This window comes from Acanthisitta chloris, unplaced genomic scaffold (genome assembly GCF_000695815.1).
Source record: "Acanthisitta chloris isolate BGI_N310 unplaced genomic scaffold, ASM69581v1 scaffold3005, whole genome shotgun sequence".
Taxonomy (NCBI): Eukaryota; Metazoa; Chordata; class Aves; order Passeriformes; family Acanthisittidae; genus Acanthisitta; species Acanthisitta chloris.
In genome coordinates, this window is record NW_008675180.1 from 19,160 (window position 1) to 41,535 (window position 22,376).

A 22,376-nucleotide genomic window follows, 5' to 3' on the forward strand; every position below is an offset into this window, starting at 1 on the left:
TCAGATACAGAAGTTGCACCCAGATAGGTGCTTGCAGGGTCTGGAAAACCTAAGTTTGACCCAGGTGATGTCTGTACAACAGCAAAAGTGATTTTTCTGTGTTTTGTTTTTGTTGCCCCTGCCCAAAACAATAGGTGGAATTCTTTGAACCCTTTTGGGATAGTGGAGAACCACGAATTGGAGAAAAAGGAGCAAGAGGCTGGAAAGCATGGATGCACCAACAGGAGAAGGGTGGCTGGGTTGCTCTAAAGTCTGGTACGTCTGTCAGTATGTGTAGTTGTATGCCCACATGTTCTAAGCATTTTGATTAGAATGATATAAACTGTTTCTTTTCATGTTTTTGCACATAAGTTTCAAAAACTGTTTACCAAGATTAAGATAATGTATATCACACTTCCCAGGGAATAGCATGTGTTGAATGGTCTAGGTGTGATATTGTTTGTGGAATATTGTTGTCCTTTCTGGGATGAGCATTGAGGGAGAGGATGGCATGTCCTCCACTCTGTGCTGAAAAGGCTAAAGGTGTGAGTACTTGGTGAACACTCAAGCCCATCTGAAGTGAAAGAAAGCTGCTTCCCTTAAGACCCTTTCATCATATTGGTAGATGAGATGGGATTATATTATTAGATGATAGTTGCCTCAAGGATACCTAGCTTAATGATTCTGTTCATAGAGTCGGATTCCAGTTCCTTAAGCACAGATGCAGTAGAAATAGGAGGAAAACCTTTCCTTTTCTCTTTGTGATGCAGAAAATGAAGAAATTGCATCTTCACTTGGCTGCAGTGCTTCTATAGGTGAGCAGGGATGCAGAAAATGCCTCTCTGCCTGACTTGACTATCACACTGTCTTCTGGTCTGCAGCTCTTCCCTTCATGTCAGGAGTATTTCTCAATCAGATAAATCTTGAAGGGAAGCAGAGAGCTGGAATGTATCTGACCAAAGATGAGCTGCCTCAGCTTTTGCTGTTCCTGCTGCTGTAACCACTCTAATGAAGCAAGTTTGGCTCTGTTTTAATAAACAAAGGAACAGAAAAATGATCATGTGTTTCCCTTGTCCCTGGATTAAGATGGAATCTCCTTGCCCCTTAATTGAGGTCAGCAGTTCCATTGCTGATTGCTGTAGACATTTTGTTCACAAATTGAGAAGACTCAGTATAGAGGAAAGAACTACTGCCAGTCTTGGGCAGATCCAGTGCTTTTTTCCTATATGTCTCAACCCCAGAAGTTCAGGTGCAATCTACAGTCAAGTGTGATCACTAAAACTCTCAGGTTTTTTCAAACTTTGGTTAAATCATGGAAATGCTGTCATTTTACATAAAGCTACTGACTAAAGAAGTGGCTAAAGATCACAAAAATTATATGGAGAGTAAAAATCTTGCAACCACCTGTTTGTTTTACCTGAAATGTAAGAACTGGGAGTGGGAGTGTTTCACCTACCTAATGGCAAACATCAGGATCAAGAATTTGGAGGTGGTGTAGAAATTACTTGATTCTTGTACCAAAAAAAGTGCAGGTGACCATAAATTTTGAGGGCTATTTTTTCTTCAGCATCAAGAAAGTAAAAACGTATCAGAAGAATCTTTACAAGTTATCCCTCAGCCTACAGCTGCTCATCAATTTCTGCACAGAATTAATATATTGCTGTTATAGGAAAAATATACTGATTTTATCTGATAGTCCAGAATTGGATCCGTAAAAGTGGGATGTAGTCAAACACTTTCTTGTGTGTGTTTAACTGCATGGATTGTCTCAATTGCACCTTAACTAAAATGCTGAACATGCCAGGTATTGAAAAGCAACATGGCCAGGTTTGTTTTGCAGTGTTTAATATTGTAGTACTACTTGTTATGTACAGTGGTTTTCTCAAAGCATTTTAGGCATACAAGTGTTCAGAGAGCATATTTGAGATGTTATGCCCAGGTATGAAGTGAAGAACCTAAATTGCACAAAAGATGACTGACTCTTGCCTGTTGCTTGCAAGTTGCTGTTGATAAAAGTGGTCCACAGCCTGTCTGTGTTTTCCTTTCTCCTCTGTGAAAATGTTGGAGTGCTGACACTGATTCACAGCTTCTTAAAGTTTGGAAGCTTTCTACTCTTGCAGAGTTGGTGTCAAAACCCAGAACTGTGCTGTGGGAGTTCTCAGCTCTGTCTTGTGTCTGTTTTATTATACTGTCTTTGTTTACATGTTAAAGTAGTTAAATTGTGTGTCAAGTCTGGCCTTTGGATTTGGTGGATTAATTTTTCTTTAACAACTTCATGTGTGTGTGTCTTGATTTGATTTTAGATGATGAGGATGATGAGGAGATTGATGAGGATCAAGAAATAAAGGATAAAACTCTCCCCAAGTGGCATATTTGGTTGGATATTGAATATTCCCGTGAAGCAAGGCACTGGTTACCTTGGAGGCCAGACAAAGGCAAAAAGGAAACTGAAGAAGATTGTGAAGATCCAGAAAGACAGGTCACTGTGATATAATAAAACAAGGGCACATAAGACTAATTATCCTTTCATTTGAATTCATTGCCATGTTTTAGAAGACTAATACTTTGTTTGGGGAAAAAAAATCTCTTCTTTGTTTGAAATTCAAAGTTTACTTGAGGCTTTGTACTGAGACTTCTGAAATCCATGGAAAGCTCATGGTAAACTTTGGAAAGGCTGTAAGCAAACAGTCTGTCTTTGCTGTTCAGTGATTCCTGCTATCTGTTTGTGGAAATGTCACAGAAATCTGTGTTTAAGGAGATACAGTGATTAAATAAACAAAGGTTTTGTTGCCTTCAAGTCAGATAGTTGGGTTTTTTATTTCTTGGGAAATAGGACAAGTCAGACATTGATTTTCAGATAAAAATGTCTTATATGGCCTAAGCAATAATGTCTTTCAGACCTTCACTATGTAAGTAAGACCTCTGTGGAGGTCTTTGATACTCAAGGGCAAAGAAGTCTCTTGATAGCAAATTTACAATCTGGCTGGAAAACCAGGTTGCTTCTTTAACTTGTGTGTTTTTAATTTGAATGAAATTCTGATACCATTTAATAATAATTCTAGATCTTATTCACTTGAAAAGGTTCTTTAATTGCATAAATTACAGATTTTTCTGCTTTGCATAAATTAATGGAATTTCTTTCAATTTGTTTTTTTTTTAGGTGTTATTTGATGATCTTGGACCATCTCTAATTCGTCTTTCTAATCCAGATCTTCAAAGTCAACTATTGTACTCATTTTTGCAGTTTCTGGGAGTTCCATGTACAAGTAAACTCTTCCCTTCCAGTCTCTATATTGCCATGGATGAAAATAACATCTTTGACAGTGTGCTGTATGATGATAAACCACTGACTTCTGCTGGCTTTCCACTTTCTGGATTCAACAGTATCGGCCACATGGACACAATGCTACGAAGAAGACATCACATAGGCCACTATAAAGAAGGAGAGGAGTTCATACAGAATGTTTTCCATGTTCTATTCCAGATATTTACAGGAAAGGAAAAATCTAACCTGTCCATTTGTTGGTTGCAGTATGAGATATCTAAGGTAACTAGGAGTCTGCTTGTAATCACTCTTGTGATGTTGTGGCTTTCTTCTGCAGTAATGTTTATATTGAATTAAAATAAATATCAGTGAACATAATGTCTTGCAGGACTAAGCATTCAAATGAGGAAATGCCAGATCAGGTTGCACTGGGGGTAAAAAAACCCAGCAAACCCTTACCAAACTGTTCTACTAAGTTCATGATCCCCAATACCATAATAAAAGCACCTAATCAAGAAACTTAGTACTTCCTATACAAGTTACATTTGTAGTGTTATTGAAGGAAATAACACATTATCCCTTGAATGTAGATTTATTCAAGAAAAACTGCCCTAATAGATGCCCAGAGAAGGGCAGAGTCCAGGTTGTCTTCCTAATGCTTAAGAAACTTGTGTTTCCTTATGGAGAAGTTCCCTGTCTTAACAATACCTGACCAGATCTCCTGTAATCTTCCCATCCAATCTCCATGTTTCTCTGTCAGCACATTCCCTGCTGCCAAAAGCTACTTGAGTTTAATTGTGCTAGTCACAAGCTGCATCATTTATTTTCCTTTTCTGAGCCATTACAGGTTAGCTGTGTGCCTGAGCAGTTGGCCTTTTAAAAGAGTGACATTTGATATTACTTGGTGTCAGCAGCAGGAGTAAGAATGATAAGCCTGTGTAATTTGGCTATGTTGGAGGGAGCTGACAACAGGCAGTTGTGACAACTTGGAGTACTCAGTAGCAGCAGATCTGGCTGGTGGTGAATTGTGGAATAATATGAAATAAAAAATTGCCGTGAGGGTTTGTTGGGGTTTTTTTTTCCTCCTTTCTTCTCCCATACCTCTCAAAATTTGTTCTGTTTATTTTCCCCTGCAGGTAATTCAGTGTCTCCAAGCAAAGAAGAAAAAGAAGCTAAAAGCACAAGGGAGAAAGAGTAAAAAGTTGGCCAAGAATTTCCTTAAAGCACCTGACAAGCGAAACAACCTTTGTCTCTGGAAACTGTATGCCTACCTAGAATGGCTTCTTGGTAACACTGATGATGCCAGGAAGGTGTTTGACACAGCTCTTTGCACGGCAGAGACAGGAGGACTGAAGAGTGCCCAGCTCTGCAGCCTCACCCTGCTTTATGCTCAGCTGGAAGTGGAACTACTAGAAAGTCTAGAAGGAGCTGTTATGTCACGTGCTGTTCATATCCTGACCAAGTTGGCTGAGAGTGGACCATATGTGCCTTATAGTGGCCAAGTGTTACCTGTGAGTGTCTTGAAGGCTCGTAAAACATATGAGCATGCACTGCAAGATTATTTAAGTAAACCAGCAGTTTCTGCTCAGGATCAGGTCAGTGCTGCTGAGCACCTGGTTAACTTGGTCGGTTGTTATGCACTGTTCCAGTATTTGACTGTTGGGATTGATGCTGCAGTATTAATATATACACAGACTTCAGAAAAACTTGAAGCTTCTGGTCCACAGAAATGTGAAAATACTGGAGAGAATTTTGGCATTCAAAATTTTCCCACTGCTCTTGAAGCTGTCACACTGCTGCATACAAATTTACTGAGATTCCACATGAAAATTAGTGTTTATCCTTTGAATCCTCTGCGAGAGGCACTGACGGTGGCTCTGAAACGGTATCCTAGCAACCAGTCCCTTTGGAGGTCATACATCCACATCCAGAGGAAGTCTCACAGTGCTAACAAAGCACGAAGATTTTTTGATGGTGTCACCAGGTCTACTAACTCTTTAGAGCCATGGCTGTTTGCAATCCAAGCAGAGCAGATGAGAAAAAAACTCACTGAGAAAGTCCAGAGGTAATATCTTTCAGCTCCTTACAATTACGGTTTTTTTAAATCTTTCTGATCACTTAACAGAGGAGAGAAAATACTATCATAGCTCTCGTTTTGCAGATGAAGAAGCTGTGGTTAGAGAAGGTTGGTTGTTCAAGGCTGGACATGCAGTCAGTTGCAGAATGTTGAATAGAATTAAAGACCTAGGTGATTGCTTCATGTCCTTTCTACTGGACCAGATTGTCTGTTGCTTTGTGTTTGATTACTTGCTACCATCATCAGGGTGGTTTGCATTTCCTCAAGGAATTTTTAAATAGCTATGCCTCCTTACGTGGCCAGGGTAGACCCTGTGAGCTTGGAAACTGCTGCATTTTAATACTCCAGCAATCAGGAGTGTAACACAGAGCTACACTGCAGTTTCTGACTGAGCTGGCTGCCCTACTTTACTCCTGGATCACAGAATACAGTTGTGGCAGATCTGTTTCCATAGTGAGGACTTGAGAGTTTAGTTTTCATACAGGGCTGTTGCTAGGTAGAAGAGGCTGGAAATTTCTTGAATTTGTAGTGTGGTCTGAGCTCAGATTTTTTCTCCTGAGAAAGGAGGAAATGGGGGGAGATGGGGGGAACAAGATATGTGTTCATTCTTAGAGCTTAGTCTCCTAACTGTTGTCTACTGTTGCTTGGAGCTACCTATGCACTGCTGCTACCTACATATCTTTGATAACATGGGCAGCTTGCTTGTTTGTGTCTGCACATAGCAACAGAGATTTCTAGGAAAGTGCTATCTGAAAGTTTTACATAGCTGAAAGCCTACAGTGTTCACACTTGATGAAATTACATAATTATCAGTATACTTTGAAATGCTGGCACCCCCTCTGCTTTATTGCCACAGTCTGGCAACAGGCATTCATACATGATAGTGACATTCCTGAGCTGTCAGTCTGTGTCATCCAGAATTGTGAGAAGAATTCTGCAGCCAGCAAATGTAAAGGAGGATTGTAATTCAATTTACTGTTAATTACAGACTGACACTATGATAGGTTTTCAGTATTGTTACTGGGAACTGATGTTAAAATTCTAGAATGATGATTCTCTCTAATGCTGAGTTCCTTTCCAGATTGTTCACTGCTAGCATAGCCTTTCCTATAGGTTATATTTGTAAGTGACAAGTTGCATGTTGCAATAGCAGAGCTGAACTACTGCAACAGGGAGATAAATGGCCTGTCAGTCATGCATAAAACTAATGTCTTATGATGATGTGACAAACTAAGAAAATGTCTGTACTATGTGTGACTATTTCCTGTTATGATTTGTATTTCTGCTTGTTTAAGTGCATGGAATTCAGCTAAAGAAATTAACATGATGGGTAAAACCAAGTGTGTGTAAGTCAGTGTTTGGTTCAATGCTTCAAATGTCTGACTCCATGCAGAGCAGATTACATAATTTTTCCCTTGTGTCTAAGGTGAGAGGAAAAATGACCTCAGAGACCCTCGAAAAAAGAGGCAGATTGGGAGCTAAGTGTTGATGATGTGGGACAAGCTGGCAGGCTAAGAGAGGACACACAGACAGAAGTGATGTTGCCATGAGTGCTCCAAGCTGTTTCCTCAAGCTCAGGCATCAAAAGTGAGCCAGTCTGTGTCAGCTGTAGGTGGAAATCAGTGCTGTGGTGAAAAACACATACCTGCTTTGTGTTGCACCTGGAACTTAGGGGATTTGAATCTCTGGGTGAAAATTACTGTTGTAATCATGGTTGAGATCCAGAGCTGTAATTTAGGCCTTGATCCAAGGCCAGTGCAAAGGTGACAGGGTAAATTTGGACAGACTAGCCTGGGCACCAGAAGACCTGCTGGCCCAGACTTGAATTTGGTTTGTTCTGCTCTGCCAAGCTTAGAATGATAAATGATCCTGAACGAAGACCTAGATGTTTAAGTTCACATGATAGTGGATTATGGCATTCAAAGAGAAACGATTTTTTAACATGCTAAAAGAATTTTCACAAAAATACTGAATTAATCTTTTTTTAAAACGCATTTTCCTATTTAGAAATGTGTTGATTACATTAGCAAGTGCTAAAAATCTGGTTTCTAACACTGAGAGTTTGTAGCATGAAATGCAAAAACTTGGCTGTATACAGTGCTGTGTGATCAGAGACAGTATGTTGTTCTTTACCCTCTCTTACCTGGATGTGGTCTCTTAGCTCGTGTTTAAAGGAATGTTTCTTCTTTCCTCTGTGTTTCAGGGCAGATGTTGGTGAAATACATTGCACTATTCCTGAAACTGGATTAACAAATCGGATTGTAGCTCTATTTGAACACGCAGTTCAGAGTGAAAATGGTACCCATTGTCCACTGCTGTGGAGGATGTATTTGAACTTCATGGTAAGAAGAAGAGTATCGGTGTTGTTTTGTTTTATTGTATTTGGAGCTCTCATGAGCACAGCTGCAGTACTGTATAGATAAATGAATACTAAATGATGCCACACCTCTGTGATTGGTAAGGTGATGTGTTTGAATTGTACTGCTCCTTATTACTAGGAGTATTAAGGAAAATGTAATTCATGTGGATTGGAAGGAGGAATAGCTCCTGATACATAAATGCAGGGAAGTTACTGTGATTGCCATCTTGCATAGGTTAAAAAAAAGTATTAGCACCTCTGCTGTACCAAAGATGCCTTTGTGTGGTATATGTGTAGCATGTCAGGGGAAATTTTGGTTAATACTCTTGCAGTATTATTGTCAAATTCAGGCAAAGGCACTTAAACTGATACACTCAGCAGAGGCTCTTTCTGTGAGTCCTTACTCTACTACCTGTCTTACAAGTAAAGCCCCAGAACTCCTGAAAGACATCTGAAGGGTGTGACCAGTGTAACCTGACAAATTGCATAGCTACCACAACATGCAGCAATAAGGATTCCTCAGCAGAACACTGAGCTTTTCAGCAATAATTTCTTTGTTTCACAGGTAATTGTTTCATTATTTCAGCTATTACTGCACTGAAGTATGAACATTTTTTTCTCACACAGGCTTCGCTGGGAAAAAAAGAAAAAAGTAAAGGATTGTTTTATAAAGCCCTTCAAAATTGTCCTTGGGCAAAGGTAAGCACAGAAAATGTGTAAATCTGTCATCGTACTCTAATTTTTGAAGTTCTGTGTTTGAAAAAGTTAGACTTTAGCAGTCGTTGTAATGAGTTCTATGCAAATAAAAGGAGAGATTTCTGAGAAGGTACTGCTAAGATTTTCTGCAAGTAGATGCATCTGAAATGGAAACATAGTAGTCAGTGCTGTTTGTGTTCCAGGATAGAAAGGTGGTGCATGGCAGTAATAAATCCTGTGTGATCTAGAAGTGACTTGAGTGAGTCAGGCCATGTTTTGTCATGAGCATGAGAGTACCAGAAATACATAGGCAAATAAAAATGCATTTAGTTAATAGTATGGGAAATGACTGAGAGCATCTGCAACACCTCAGGTAGTGTTTGTACATGCTGCAAATGCTCCAGTGCCTCTTGACCTATGTCTTATCTTTTTGAATAAAGTTATTTAGTAAGAGTTAGAAAAGACTTGAATAAACATGTACTTGGCTGTCACTATAGAGGTACTAATTTCATTTGTATTATTTTCAAGTAGTATATGGTATTTCTTATGTTCTTGCTACAGAGTTGTTGCCTCTCTGTGTACTTTTTGTGGTATGTTTCTTGCTGTAATGAAAGGGTGGCACAGAAAGTGTTCTTACTGTCTTTCCAGATGCTCTATATGGATGCTGTAGAGTACTTCCCTGATGATCTGCAAGAGACCCTTGATCTAATGACTGAGAAAGAATTGCGGGTGCGGGTACCTCTGGAAGAGCTGGATCTGCTGCTGGAGATCTGAAAGAGGAGAAAAGGACAGATGCTAGTTCCAAACTAACAGTTAGACCCCTTTCTTTTCATACAGGAACTCTGTTGGGACTTGGGTACTATGTACTTTTTTGGTTTTTTAATTATTTTTAAGCTGTTGTATAAATTCCTATCAAAATGGAGTTCTAGCTGCAAGTATTTTGGAATCAAGGACTGTGTTTTGTCCCCAAAAGCACATCCATTTCTCTGAAGTATCTCTGGCTCCCGCAGAAGGATGCCCTCGTTAAATAGCTTCTTGGTGAATGCTGCCCACATTTCTTATTCTATTGTTTGAAATTACATTCCCTAGAGTTCAGCAGAGGTTCAGTACATGCCAACTATGGTTTGGTGAGCAGCACAGGAAATAAACATCTGCCAAATGGATGCTCCACTGTCCTCCAGCTGGCAGACTTCAGTAATGTCCTTCAGCTCGGTATGTGTGTGTGTATATATAACTACCAAGTCAAACAGCTATCACATCTGTACATACACTGGGAGTAAAAGCCAAATCTTTGCTTGAGCAGACACCTATTTTGGACTTGTATTCATATGCTTTGTCAGATGACCATTTTAATACAAATATTTATGAAAAATATACCTGAATACTTGAAAATTCAAAAGGAACCTGAATGTTTTTTTATTAATAATATAACTGTGAGGGTGTTAAAAATGAAAATATGTCAATAGTGCATCTCTAAGCAGCTCACTTCTAAACAAGTTTTTGTAATTGATTATTTGCTTTTGCCCCAAATACAGGCAACTGGCATAAGCAGGGGTCTGGTCTGTATTTAATCCTCATCAGAGAAGGCAGAGTAGGCAAATCATGATTGTTTAGGTGTAGCTTCTATTTAAGACTCTTTAAACAAGCTCCTAGAAAAGTAGTACATAATATGGTAACAATTTATTAAGATACAGTTATGTATTTATTTTATGAGACAGAATATGCTGAAATATGGCAAAGATTCTTTAGCATCTCTGTTCTTGAGATCCAAGAACTCAGCAACTGGATCTTCCTCCGAACAGAGGGTACCTGCAGCCACTGAATAGCCAGAACTGCTTCAGAGCTGTTCAAGGAGAATTGTCACCAACAGCACTAGAACAATCAGGATCATCCACCTGGTGAGATCTGGTTGCTGTGAAACTGTCTGGACAAAGCCATACAACCTATCGCTTGGGTTTGTCTGTAGCATTGTGATACAAGATAAATACATTTTAGTTCAGGCTGCACTTCATTTATGCCTTTCTAGAAGTACTGCAGATGCTATAGGGAACATGCATAATTTTAAATGGCAGTACAGCACTTCTGAAGAGCCTTACAGTATTGCTGCAGTTGCAAGTGATGCTGCATTTGCTGTAATTGATTAACCTTTGTCAAAAATATGTATTTTATTTTTTTAATCTGTGCTTCTTTAAAAAATGACAAGAGCTCCTGAACCAGAGGCAGAAGTTACTCTGTGCCCACAAATTGTGCATGTGTTTGGTTTTGCTTTCCCACCAAAGCAGAATGTCATTTCCTCTAAAGCCCTGAAAGGGCCATGGAGAGGGGGAAGCTTTATTGTGTTCCTGCTTAGGGTTACAGAGCAGGTTATGAGTGACCTTGAAAGATCATCTGGTCCAACCTGTTGTGGGACAGGAAGCCTAGGTGAGATTACCTGGCACTGTCCAGTCACATTTGAAAGTCTCCAGTGATGGCAGTAAAGACTCCTGTTTTGGTCATTTTTCCATGCATCCCCTCCCAACACAGCACTTGAGTTACTTCCTTCTTCGGGTGGTCAGAGGCTGCTCACTTCCTGCAGCTCCTGGAATTAGTCCTGCCTTTTAATTCAGACTCCAGTAGGTTTTTCTGTCCCTGTGAGCAATAGACTTGCTGTTCACTTTCTCTGGGTCTTTATTACTTTTGTGTTGATCTTTGTGAATCAAGTTCAGAAATGTTGGGGAAAGTGGCAGAAGTTAAATTCTGCTGCAAAAGGTAAGTGAATTTTCAAATATATTTGGTTCTCAGTTACTGTGGTGGCAGACAAGGTAGAAGAACAGAGTCCTTGGGTTTGCTTAATGCTTTCCTTCAGGGAGCTCTTTGTGGCTGTTGCTTTTAGCCAGCATTAACAGCCATGTCCCAAATAAAAAATGCCTTGATTGCCACACATGTCATAAAGCTCTTCAGCCCCTCAAGTGATAATGAGATCAACTGCCATGATTAGAAAGTCCTAAAAAGTCCCTGGCTTTTTGTGACCTTTCCAAGGAGACAGATCTTCTAAGGTTTACAAGAATGGGTACTAAAATTTGCTGGTTTTCTATCTCCAGATGAAAAACAATTCTATTTCAGGGTTTCTGTCATCCAGATTAAATAAAAGACTCCATTCAGCTGTAGGGTTTGTTTTTAACAATGAGCCACATAATTTTTACATGGAAAACCAAAATCTCTTGGCCTTGCCACGACCATTGTTGTTACATCACTGGCACTCATCAAAGGCTTCACTGTGTGTGCAGCTCTCCACTGTGTGGCACTGGCCAGCGTTTGCTCCCACAGAAAGCTTTCAGAACAAAGACTGCACATTGCTTAACTGTGGTCTCTATAACTTACATAAACCTTAAAAATCACATGGAGATTAGTTACTTAGAACTTAACAAGCCCTTCACAGAAGTGTACTACACAGAATACTTTTTAAAGTAATTTGTTAAGAGGGGAAGAACTTAGGTTAAGGTTACACTGCAGAATACCAAATGTGTGATGTGTAGTTTGAATTTCTCTGTGCACATCTGCTGCATGACAGACCTGCACCTCCAGCACATGGGCAAGTCTGTGCCTATGCCTTACCAGACACAGCTCCTGCCTTGGGCAGCTGGAAGGGGCTGTAGAACCTCCTACTGTGTTGGTTCCTTTCAGAGACATAGTGATGTAATGAACTGTAACTCTTGGGAGAAACAAGCTGAGAGTTTATAAATAATAGTGCCATTTAGTTTAATGCCTAATGCCACTTAGTTTAGCATTTATAAATACTCTAACCTCACAGGTATGTTACCCAAATATGTTTAGATCTTTAAGATTACTTAGTGAGTGTCCATCTTGCTCTCTTACACGCACAAGCAATAGACATGGGTACCTTTACAGTGTGTCTGAAAGTTACTCAAGGTTGCATATTTGTCATTAATTTTCATGTATATATGACCTATGACACTAAGGTTACTCAAAAGTGACTTTTGTCCTAGTTAGCCCCTAAAAAAGATACAAGAAAGTAATTAAGAACAGCAGCAAGGCTACAGTGGTGGTAAGAGACTGCCATGCCCAAGGAGGGCTGAGAGGGGTGGCACCTACTCCTGCACTGCTCCCTGCCCCGTGTGCTGTGGGACACTCAGACAAGCACTCCCAGGGCATCAGCACCTTTTCCTGCAAGCAGGTCTGACAGGCAACAGCCAGTTCCCTAGGAAGAGCAGAGCTTGGCCACCACAACACTTGGATTCAAATACATGTTTTATTGGGAAATGAAGAGTTACACTGACTGAAAAACCACAACCCACCAGATTTTACCCCATTCATGGATGAAAACTACCCAAGACCACGTGGTTTTACACAGAGAGTTCTGGAGAGTCCCCAAAGAGACAGATGACTTAGAGATACAGTCCCTCAGGGGTTCCCTCCTGCTTCTTATAGAGAACATTCTCTTTAGACTTCTTGAAATCTTCATTTGTTACTTTCATCCGCCGTTCCCTCAAAGCCATCAGTCCAGCTTCTGTGCAAATTGCCTGCAACACCAAAAACAACAGTTATGGACTCTGGACAACCTCAGCCCACAGCTCTGGAGGTGGCTGCATCTTCATACTGCTCCCATGACTCTGTACTAGAGGAGTGTTAACAAAATCTACATTCTTAAGTTTGATACTGCTCAGTAGCACTTGGAACATGTAAAACAGTCTGGCTAAGGCCAGATGAGTGTGTCCAAAAGGACAGTGGTCAGAGTAACACAGCCTGGACAGAAAGGCAGATTTGTAACAGTATTTCCCTCCTGTGAGGACAAATGGACCCAGCTCTGTTCCCAGTGGACTGTGTAATTCTTCCACAAGGAGGTGACAGTCATGTCTTGCTGGTTTAAGCTCATGAGTGTAGTAACTCTGGCAAGGGCTTCATCTGCTTTAAAAAGAGCAGACTGGGTATTGTGTGTGGCTGAAGCTTCCTAATCTATAGTTGCACTTTTATTTCCTTGCAACATGGTGCAGGATAAGAGTCCCTAAAGATGCTTATCTTAAGTAATGTGTAAGACACCCTGCATTCCCATTCCATTTTGCTACTTTTAACATTTCGCATTCAGGTAACACAGGTACGTTCTCTTACCAACACAAACTACTTCATAATTACAGTTCCCATTGGTACAGCTGAGGACATGGCACTCATAAAAAGTATTTTACAGCCTTGGTGATGTAAGCACAGGTAACTAGCTTCAACAGATAATAGTTCTGGATGCAGTAAAACTGAGATTTGATTTTTGGTTTGTAGTATAAACAATAGTGACATGCACTGACCTTAATATCTGCACCACTCAGATCATCTTTTGCCATAATCAGCTCATCCAAAGTCACATCATCTGCCAATGTCATCCTGCTCGTGTGAATCTGAAAGATTCGTTTCTTGGTCTTTTCATCCGGCAGAGGGAATTCTATTTTCCTGTCAATACGTCCTGTGCAAAACAAAAGTTCAGTCTTAGGTTTTTTGCATGCAGCTGTTGAAAACAGAGCAGGAAGGACACATGAGGGTTTGGCTGACACTATTCTGCTGGAGCACATCCAGAGCAGGGCAACAGAGCTGGTGAAGGGTCTGGAGCACAAGTCTTGGGCAGAGCAGCTGAGGGAGCTGGGGGTGTTCAGCCTAGAGAAGAGGAGGCTCAGGGGAGACCTTATCACTCTCTACAGTTACCTGACAGGAGGCTGTAGTTAGGTTAGAGTTGGTCTCTTCTCCCAGGCAACTAGCAATAGGTCAAGAGAAAAGGTCTCAAGGTGCACCAGGGGAGGTTAAGACTGGATATTAAGAAAAAATTTTTTCACTGAAAATTGTCAAGCATTGGAACAGGCTGCCCAGAAAAGGGGTGGAATCACCATCCCTGAAAGTGCTCAAAAGAGGTGTAGATGTGGTACCTGGGGACAAGGTGGACTTAGCCACGTTAGATTAACTGTTGGGTTCAATGATCTTAAAGGTTAAAGGTTCTTTCCAACCTAACCAATTCTCTAATTCTTCATGCCACAATGAATCATTTCTTAAAGGAGGAAGTGAAATGAGACTATTTGCAATGAACAGCAAGCCACTGGAGCTGAACTATACCAAGCTGCTGAGAAAGTCTGTGCTTGCAGGCAAGAGACCCCTCACCTGGGAAACAGGAAACCCTCCTTAAGCTACATATAAACATAAAAAATCACAGTGTGTCATAGCTCAGAAAAGTGTCCATGAAATGCTTATGTTCTGAGATTACATTAAACTCTGAACTTTAATTTTCTGCTGTACACACACACAATAAATCACAATGCCAACCTGAAGAACTCGTCTTCCCTACAAACCAACCTAAAAATCAAACCAGAAACAAACAAAGCCAAACACCCCTAACTGAAGAAGAAAGGTCTTGAAAAATAGCTCTGTTGCAGGTCATGCTGTTTCCTCTGAGTCAGTAGGGAATTCGGGTGTTCTGGTACTCTTTGTTTCAAGTGAGCAATCTTTTTAAAGGTATTTTCCATCCCCAGATCACTCCTGTTTTTCTTTACAGTATCTTTCCTAGAAAGGATAATGGCACCACGTGAGACAATCCAGACTATGCTACACAATGGTTAATCAGACTGCCAAGCTGCTAGAAGTGCCCTGGTTGCTCAAGCAGTGGTGGTAATTTAAATACCTGATAGACAGGTGTAGGAAGTTTCCTTCCAACAACTTCCAGATCCTCTTAGCTGTCTTTCAATACTGGCATAGTATCATTGCCTCTGTACTCTAACAGCATTGGGTTTGACTTGAAGGGTGTAAAGCTAAGCTGGTGACAAAACCAGAGTTTCGGAAAAACACAAACACACCTCAACAACTTCATACTGTGGGGGTTTTTTTCCTAAACTCCTCAGACCTATGCAGTCTAGGGACTGTTCAGAGTAGCTGTTTGACAATTTCCTCTTAAGTTATCTTTGCTCTTTATCTTATTTCTCTTACTTTAGGAGTATCTTTACAACCTCTTCAATACACAGGATTTACTTGAGGAAACTAACAGAAGGCTTAGCTTATTCTTTTGATCTGTGTTGCTTTCTACCTTCCAATTTCACAGACACCACAGACCTGTTCTGTTTTGGTACATTTTCAGTGGGCACTTAAAAATCCTACTTGTGCCTGTCCAAGCTCTTGGCTCAGCATGGAATAGAGACATGTCCCTTGCTCAGGTCCCAAACAGCAGCAGTGTGTGCCAGCTCAATAAGGAAGCAGCCTGGTTTCCCTGCACCAGAATCCAGGCTGTCTCTGTTGAGGTTTAAGCTCTCACCCCAAAGCACAGGTGGTGCTGCCCTGCCTTCCCCAGCTAAAGTGCTGCTGCTGGACACAGCTTGTCTTGACAATTACTTAAAATGCCTGTGCCATCTTAATAGAAATGAAGAATACTCAAATAGTTTAGGCATATGTAAGAGGAATTAACACATTTCTTCTCTTCCAAAGGGTTTTCTCCCATGTGGAAGCTTGTGAATGGGTTTTGATTTTAACAGATGCACCAGCACAGAGATGGTGAATAAGGACAAACCAGAAACTTGCATTCTTTCTACCAGCCCATCAAATTATGACAAGTCCTTTCACAAGAAAAGTGCCACTTACCTGGCCTAATTAGTGCTGGGTCCAGCGTTTCTATTCTGTTTGTAGCCATGATAACCTTAACATCCCCCCGAGAGTCAAACCCATCCAGCTGGTTCAGAGCATCGTGCTCTGGATCTCTCTCTCACCACCCGAGTTGGAGTCATACCTTTAAGAGAAAAAAAAACATAGTCAGAAAAAGCACTATGTAGCTGCCAAAAACACATAAACAAAAATGTCTCTGGATTATTTGTGGTGGGTTATATTTTTTTAAACATCCATAAGAGACATTTTTTTCTTAAAACTGAATGTTCACCCATAGAAAAAAAAAGGTTTTCAGAATCATACTGTGACATCTAGGTAAGTAAACAGACACCTGACTATTCTTGTAGCTGGGAAATGGAACAGGCATCATGCAAAGGAAATCTGTTCTTTTTCCATGTTTGTTACATATTTGGAAGTACCTTTTTCCCCCTAAGAAAATCAACATAAAAAAGGAAAAAAACTGGTTCTTAAAAGCACATGTATCCACTTCACACAAAATACAGCTGTTCACTCATTTTTCTGTTTTCCCTTATGCACACAGCTGTAACTGTAGGCCTTTAGCCCTTAACTCTGCTCTCCCAAACACACAGGCACCAGGGGCTGTATTTTCCCACTTCGCAATTTATAGCTATTTCATTACGCTAATCCCAGACTAGACAACTTCCATCCAAAATGGCTCATCCATGAGCCATTTCCATCCAGGAACAGCCGGAAGCACCATATGAAGAATTCCATGTGGAACCACAGGTTCACTCCTTTCTACATATGGTGCAACCCACAGGGCAGCAGCTGCCTATCCTGGCACTTGGGCTTTGTAGCTGTGTAGTAATATGTATGAGCACCTTTGTGTTTATTTAAAAACCACTGAGTGCTTTAACAACTATTTGCATTGGACAGTTCCAACAGCCTACAGAATTTTCAAAGTAGTACAGCTTGGATATGAGCTCAACAACAGTTCAGTGTGGCACAAACAAGGCTTCTCCATGACACACACCCTAACTTAATACATAATATTCTCAGAGCATAAGTACTTAGCCTACCTGGAGAGGCAAACAATAAACAGATACATTCTGTATTAGGTATTCTGCTCTACTCTTGGATGACTAAGTCCAATTGCTGTATCTTGGATATGCAGTCAGGATCCCACATGCACCTGTGCACAGTGTCTCTTTCACAGAATCATCAGGGTGGGAGGAGACCTTAATACATAATATTCTCAGAGCATAAGTACTTAGCCTACCTGGAGAGGCAAACAATAAACAGATACATTCTGTATTAGGTATTCTGCTCTACTCTTGGATGACTAAGTCCAATTGCTGTATCTTGGATATGCAGTCAGGATCCCACATGCACCTGTGCACAGTGTCTCTTTCACAGAATCATCAGGGTGGGAGGAGACCTCTAAGATCGAATCGAATCTCTGAATCTTTCTGGTTTTGACACTCAGAGATGCTACCAAGTAGCAAAGGAACAGAGGTTAGGTCTCCATCCTGTCTATTTAATATGAAAAGGTTGCAATATATTTTGGTTCCCGAGAAGTTATTAAAAGTGTTACTTGTTAAAAATTCTTACATCAACGAAAGGATTATGAAAATCGCAGCAGAGCTAAGAAACTGAGTATTGCTGCAGGATGCTAAAGAAGTGTTCCCAGTAGGTCTTTCCCTGTCCCTGGCAATAGCTATGTGTGAGGTGGGAGCTCAGACACTGTACCTCTTTGTGCCAATGGCATCGATTTCATCGATGAAGACAATGGAGGGCGCGTGCTCCTCGGCCACGCGGAACAGCTCGCGCACAAGCTTTGGGCCATCACCCAAGTACTTCTGGATGAGCTCTGAACCCACCACTCTCAGGAAGGTTGCTGAAGTTTGGTTTGCTACTGCTTTGGCGAGTAAAGTTTTACCTGTTTTTAGATGGAAAGACATATTGTAAGTAGTTTGCAGAGGGAAAACGGAAAGGGAAAGAAAGTGCTTTAACAAAACAGTCATATGAAATTTGTGACCGACTTGCAAGAATAATTTATGTTACTTGTGGTATATCAGCACAGGAGTCATTGTACTGTGAAATACCTGTGCCAGGTGGGCCATACAGAATGACTCCTTTGGGTGGCTTTATACCCATCTCTTCATAATATTCAGGGTGGGTGAGAGGAAGCTCCACAGACTCCTGCAGCACAAGAAAAGCAAACGTGTTTTTACAAAGACCTGTGGTGATCTCCAGAAAAGCATTAATAAAAGTAACGAAGGCAGAAAGAACTTAACTGATCTGAAGACAGACCTTGAAAAGCAAGGCTGGCAACTACTCTATCTTCACAGGTCTTTCTATTGTTTCCACTTGACATGTGGAAGAGCAGCAGTGAGTGTTCCCCCTCCTCCAACCTCAGTGCATCATGCTGAATTTAGAACCCCAGAGTTCCTGACCCCCAAACACTCACAGAGGATCTTGGGGCAGGGAGACCCTTTATGGAAGGGTGCCTTCTATATGGAGGAATCAGATACTACAGATCAGTATTTTAAGAGCATTTGTGATTTTGGACACCTCCCCAAAGCAAAAGGGTTGAGTTCTACTAGGGTTCAGGTAGAGCTCTGCTGGTAGGTGGACACCTACCCAAAGCAAAAGGGTTGAGTTTTACCAGGGTTCAGGTAGAGCTCTGCTGGTAGGGAATAAACCAACCAACCAACCAACTAACAAATGCAAACACAAAACAAACTAGCCTCACCTCCACCCCCCTAAAAGACCTAAATCCTTAGACTGCAGGGCACAAGACACCTGAAACAACCTCTGCACTTTTTATAATTTAACTCTACCCAAAGCAAAAGGGTTGAGTTTTACCAGGGTTCAGGTAGAGCTCTGCTGGTAGGGAATAAACCAACCAACCAACCAACTAACAAATGCAAACACAAAACAAACTAGCCTCACCTCCACCCCCCTAAAAGACCTAAATCCTTAGACTGCAGGGCACAAGACACCTGAAACAACCTCTGCACTTTTTATAATTTAACTCTCATCTTGGAACAGTTGATCACTTTGCATGTTGCAAAATAGTAAGTTTTTGCAAAGATTTCATGAGCTCTGGGCTCTATAGGCTCCAGAGCAACTGTGAAAGGTCCCTGTGACTCTGAACACGCATGTAAGAGATTTATGTCCATAGAGACATGTCCATTTATGTCTGCATAGAGAAATAAAATGAAAAAATGTATTGTAGCAAGATAACAACACATGACTACATAAACAGCAGCTGGTCCTGCTGTTTGCCTTTTCAGCTCCTGCACAACAGCCACATTGCTGCCTCACTTAGCTAGGTAATGAGCACAACTGAATACCTTGATTTCTTGAATCTGGTTGTCAAGGCCACCAATGTCAGCATATGTTTCCTGAGGAGCTTTCTCCACTTTCATCACAGTCACTAAAGGGTCTGTGTCATCCATCAGGACTCCTATCACAGCATGAACCTAATGCAAGCATTAGGAGTGGTCAAAGAAGGAAAACAGCATTATTAATGCATCGATAATACCTAAACCCAATGCCCAGCTATTTAGGTGTGTGAAAAAAATGGGCAGTGAAAAACCGCACAGGAACTTGTGCTTCTTTTTATAAAAACAACTCACCTTATGATTTAGCAGAACAGAGCAGCCTGGCTCTAGCAGATCCTTGTCCACAAAAGACAGGATACTGACGTAGTGTTCTGATCCTACTGACGTGGACACTATGGCATGGTTGTCATCAATGATCTCCTCCAAGGTACCCACCGACATCGGTGTTCCCCTCAGATCATCCACCTTTGATCTTTCTTCCTGTTGTCAAGAAAAATCCAAGAAACAACTCAACAACACAGGCAAAAACATTCGTGTGCAATGCTGGCTCAACAATTCAGACAGAACACAGCAGAACCAGCCATCCCTACTGTTGTTTCATTGCCCCAAGAGGCATAAAAGCAGAGGCCAGTAACAAAATCCACTTCTATTTTAATCCTATCCTATGGACACTACTTTTTGGATGTGAATAACTAGAATGTTCTTTCTCCAGTGATGGGTATCTGGGAGCTCCACTTTGACAGAGCATTAAGAAACAGAAAACCACGGTGGCCTCATCTGTAGTAATCCAGGTTTGGTCTAAAACCATTTAACCAAGTAATGAAGGACTGTGATAATACACACAATATGTTTGTATCAACTTATGCATTTGTGGCACTTCATTTCCATAGCCTTTATGTGAAGCAGTTTACATTACTCAGAGCACTCACTGTAACATTAGAAGTAACAGTTCACTCAAACCTTACCTCTTGTTTTTCTTCCAAAGGTTTCATCTGTTCTTGATTTCTGATGAATTCTTCCTCCATTAAGAGGTAATCCTTAATTCTCTCCAACTTCAACAACTTGAGTCTGCACTGTGTGTGAGGAGTCACTGTAATCAAAGCAGAATCACAGTATTTTAGACCAAGTTGGTACCAACTAGTCAATAACTCATTACCAGAAATCCTGCTTTTTTTCCCTGACAACACAAGGATTTCTATATGAGCAGCAGTCACTGTTTCACTTGTCCCACTGTAATTCTAGGCAAAAAACATATTCAAAGGTAATGTTTCCCTTGCATTTCTCATTTCAATTCTCTCTCTCCCCTACCTGGGAATTCCTGGGCTACATCTTGGATAACAAAGATCTTATTTTGTGGATTGGTTGGGTTTTTTTGCATTAATTAGAAATAAAATTACATTTGGCCTTATATTTGCAACCTACACAGAGCCAGATCTGGGGGAGAGGACAGCTCTGCTCCTCCCAGAGATCAGACAGTCCACAGCACTGCTGGGCAGGCAGAATCCTTACCCAGGGGGAGTTTGCTGGCAGCATCTGGTCCCTTGGTTTTCTTCTTCTTTTTCCCCACTCTGGTTGGAACTGGAGGTTCGTATTTCTTCTTCTTATCCTTATTCATAAAAAAGAATTCCATGAAAAAAATAAATGAGGTTAATAACAACAAAAAAACCACAAAGAGTTGTTAAGTGCAGACTGAGAAAGAGCTTGAGGTGAAAATCTTTAAAACAAAACTGTCTCCTCATTATCTAGAGTGAGAATTCCAAAAGAAAGGTGACTCTTCTTTTTTAAGGAAGTTCAAAAATTTCTTCTACTGCTTATTTTACATTCCTCTTTGGAATATATATATATAATCTGAACCTTTCTGCTGCACTTTAATCAACAGATAACACACATTCAGTCTGGCAGCTCAGACACTGCTTGCCATGTGAGTTGTCCTTCCATCTCCAAAGGAAACCCCAAAGGCCTCTAATGGTCCTCAACATGAAGTACAGACCTCATGCAGCTGGCTGTGTGATGCCACTTTCAAGCCAAAAACAATTCTTGAAGTGATAGCTTGAAGGCAACTAGTCTTTCCCAATCCAGACAGATTTATAGTTTTCTTCTTTTTAAAGATAAATTGTTGTCAAATAATTTTAGTTTTTCTCAAGTTCTCTTTCCTGTATATGAATAGTACCTGTTTTCTCCTGTGTGCATCCAGAAGAGACAGGACATTCATCAGAGATAGCAAGAGTGTCATTTTATGCAGATCCAAATACAAGAATTTTAAAAAGTGGGGAAAAAAGTCCTACTGCAGGCAGCCTCTGCAGCAACCCTGTGTTTCATCCTGCATTTATTTTGTTCTCAGTTACCTTGTCATCCTTCTTGCCACCACCAGGGCCATGTCCACCGCTCTGACTTTGACCCTAAATAAAAGAAAACCAAAACATCACCCAAATATCTGTACACTTCTAAGAATCTTGAAATCTGTGGGCTGTCCCATGTAAAGAAAAGCCATAATAAGATCTCTCCTGTCTGAATTAAGTACTACTGCATCCCAATAAACTGCCCAGTCAGTGAATAGAAAAGTATGGATTTAGGATGAAGAGCAAGACATAGAATCATTGAATTTTAGGGGTTGGAATGGACCTTAGAGATCATCTAGTCCCAACCCCTGCCCTGGGCAGGGACACCTCCCACCAGACCAGGTTGCTCAAGGCTTTATCCAACCTGGCTTTGAACACTGCCAGGGTTGGGGCAGCCACAGCCTCCCTGGGCAACCTGTGCCAATGTCTCACTACTCTCACAGTGAAAAACCTTTTCCTGATATCTAACCTAAACTTCCCCACCTTCAATGTGAATCCATTACTCCCTGTCCTGTCGCTGCAGCTCCTAACTGAGTCCCTCTCTCACACAGCACTGCAATATCCGCCAGTGTAAACAAACGACGAACCCGAGCAAGGTGTGACACAAATTCTCCGCTCTCCTGTCAGCCCATGTCTCCGCACTCCTCCCGCAGCCCGCAGAGCCCCCGCGGCCCAGCACAGCCAGGGACACACGCCGCCCTGCCCTGCCCTCCCCTCCCCTCGGAGCCCTGCC

General features: G+C 41.1%; 2 protein-coding genes across 2 annotated transcripts in view; one reads left to right on the top strand and one right to left on the bottom strand.

Annotated features, from left to right (window-relative positions):
- Positions 1-9,150, top strand: part of NRDE2 (NRDE-2, necessary for RNA interference, domain containing) — a gene marked incomplete at its 5' end in the record, with an annotated part of 22,479 nt that extends 13,329 nt beyond the window's left edge. Inside the window, 7 exons of the mRNA XM_009075616.1 lie at positions 135-255; positions 2,283-2,458; positions 3,140-3,526; positions 4,381-5,309; positions 7,525-7,663; positions 8,308-8,379; positions 9,025-9,150. Of these exons, the coding sequence (XP_009073864.1) occupies positions 135-255; positions 2,283-2,458; positions 3,140-3,526; positions 4,381-5,309; positions 7,525-7,663; positions 8,308-8,379; positions 9,025-9,150 (1,950 nt within the window). The remainder of the gene's footprint in view (positions 1-134; positions 256-2,282; positions 2,459-3,139; positions 3,527-4,380; positions 5,310-7,524; positions 7,664-8,307; positions 8,380-9,024) is intronic.
- Positions 9,151-12,602: 3,452 nt separating this feature from the next.
- Positions 12,603-21,703, bottom strand: PSMC1 (proteasome (prosome, macropain) 26S subunit, ATPase, 1; the record flags this gene model as incomplete). Its single annotated transcript, XM_009075617.1, is given in 11 exon segments — positions 12,603-12,896; positions 13,671-13,825; positions 15,973-16,071; positions 16,074-16,117; positions 17,704-17,893; positions 18,060-18,156; positions 19,314-19,442; positions 19,599-19,784; positions 20,270-20,394; positions 20,814-20,910; positions 21,650-21,703. Coding segments are annotated over 11 exon segments (1,311 nt in total), but the record flags the coding sequence as incomplete, so codon positions are not given.
- Positions 21,704-22,376: the final 673 nt, after the last annotated feature.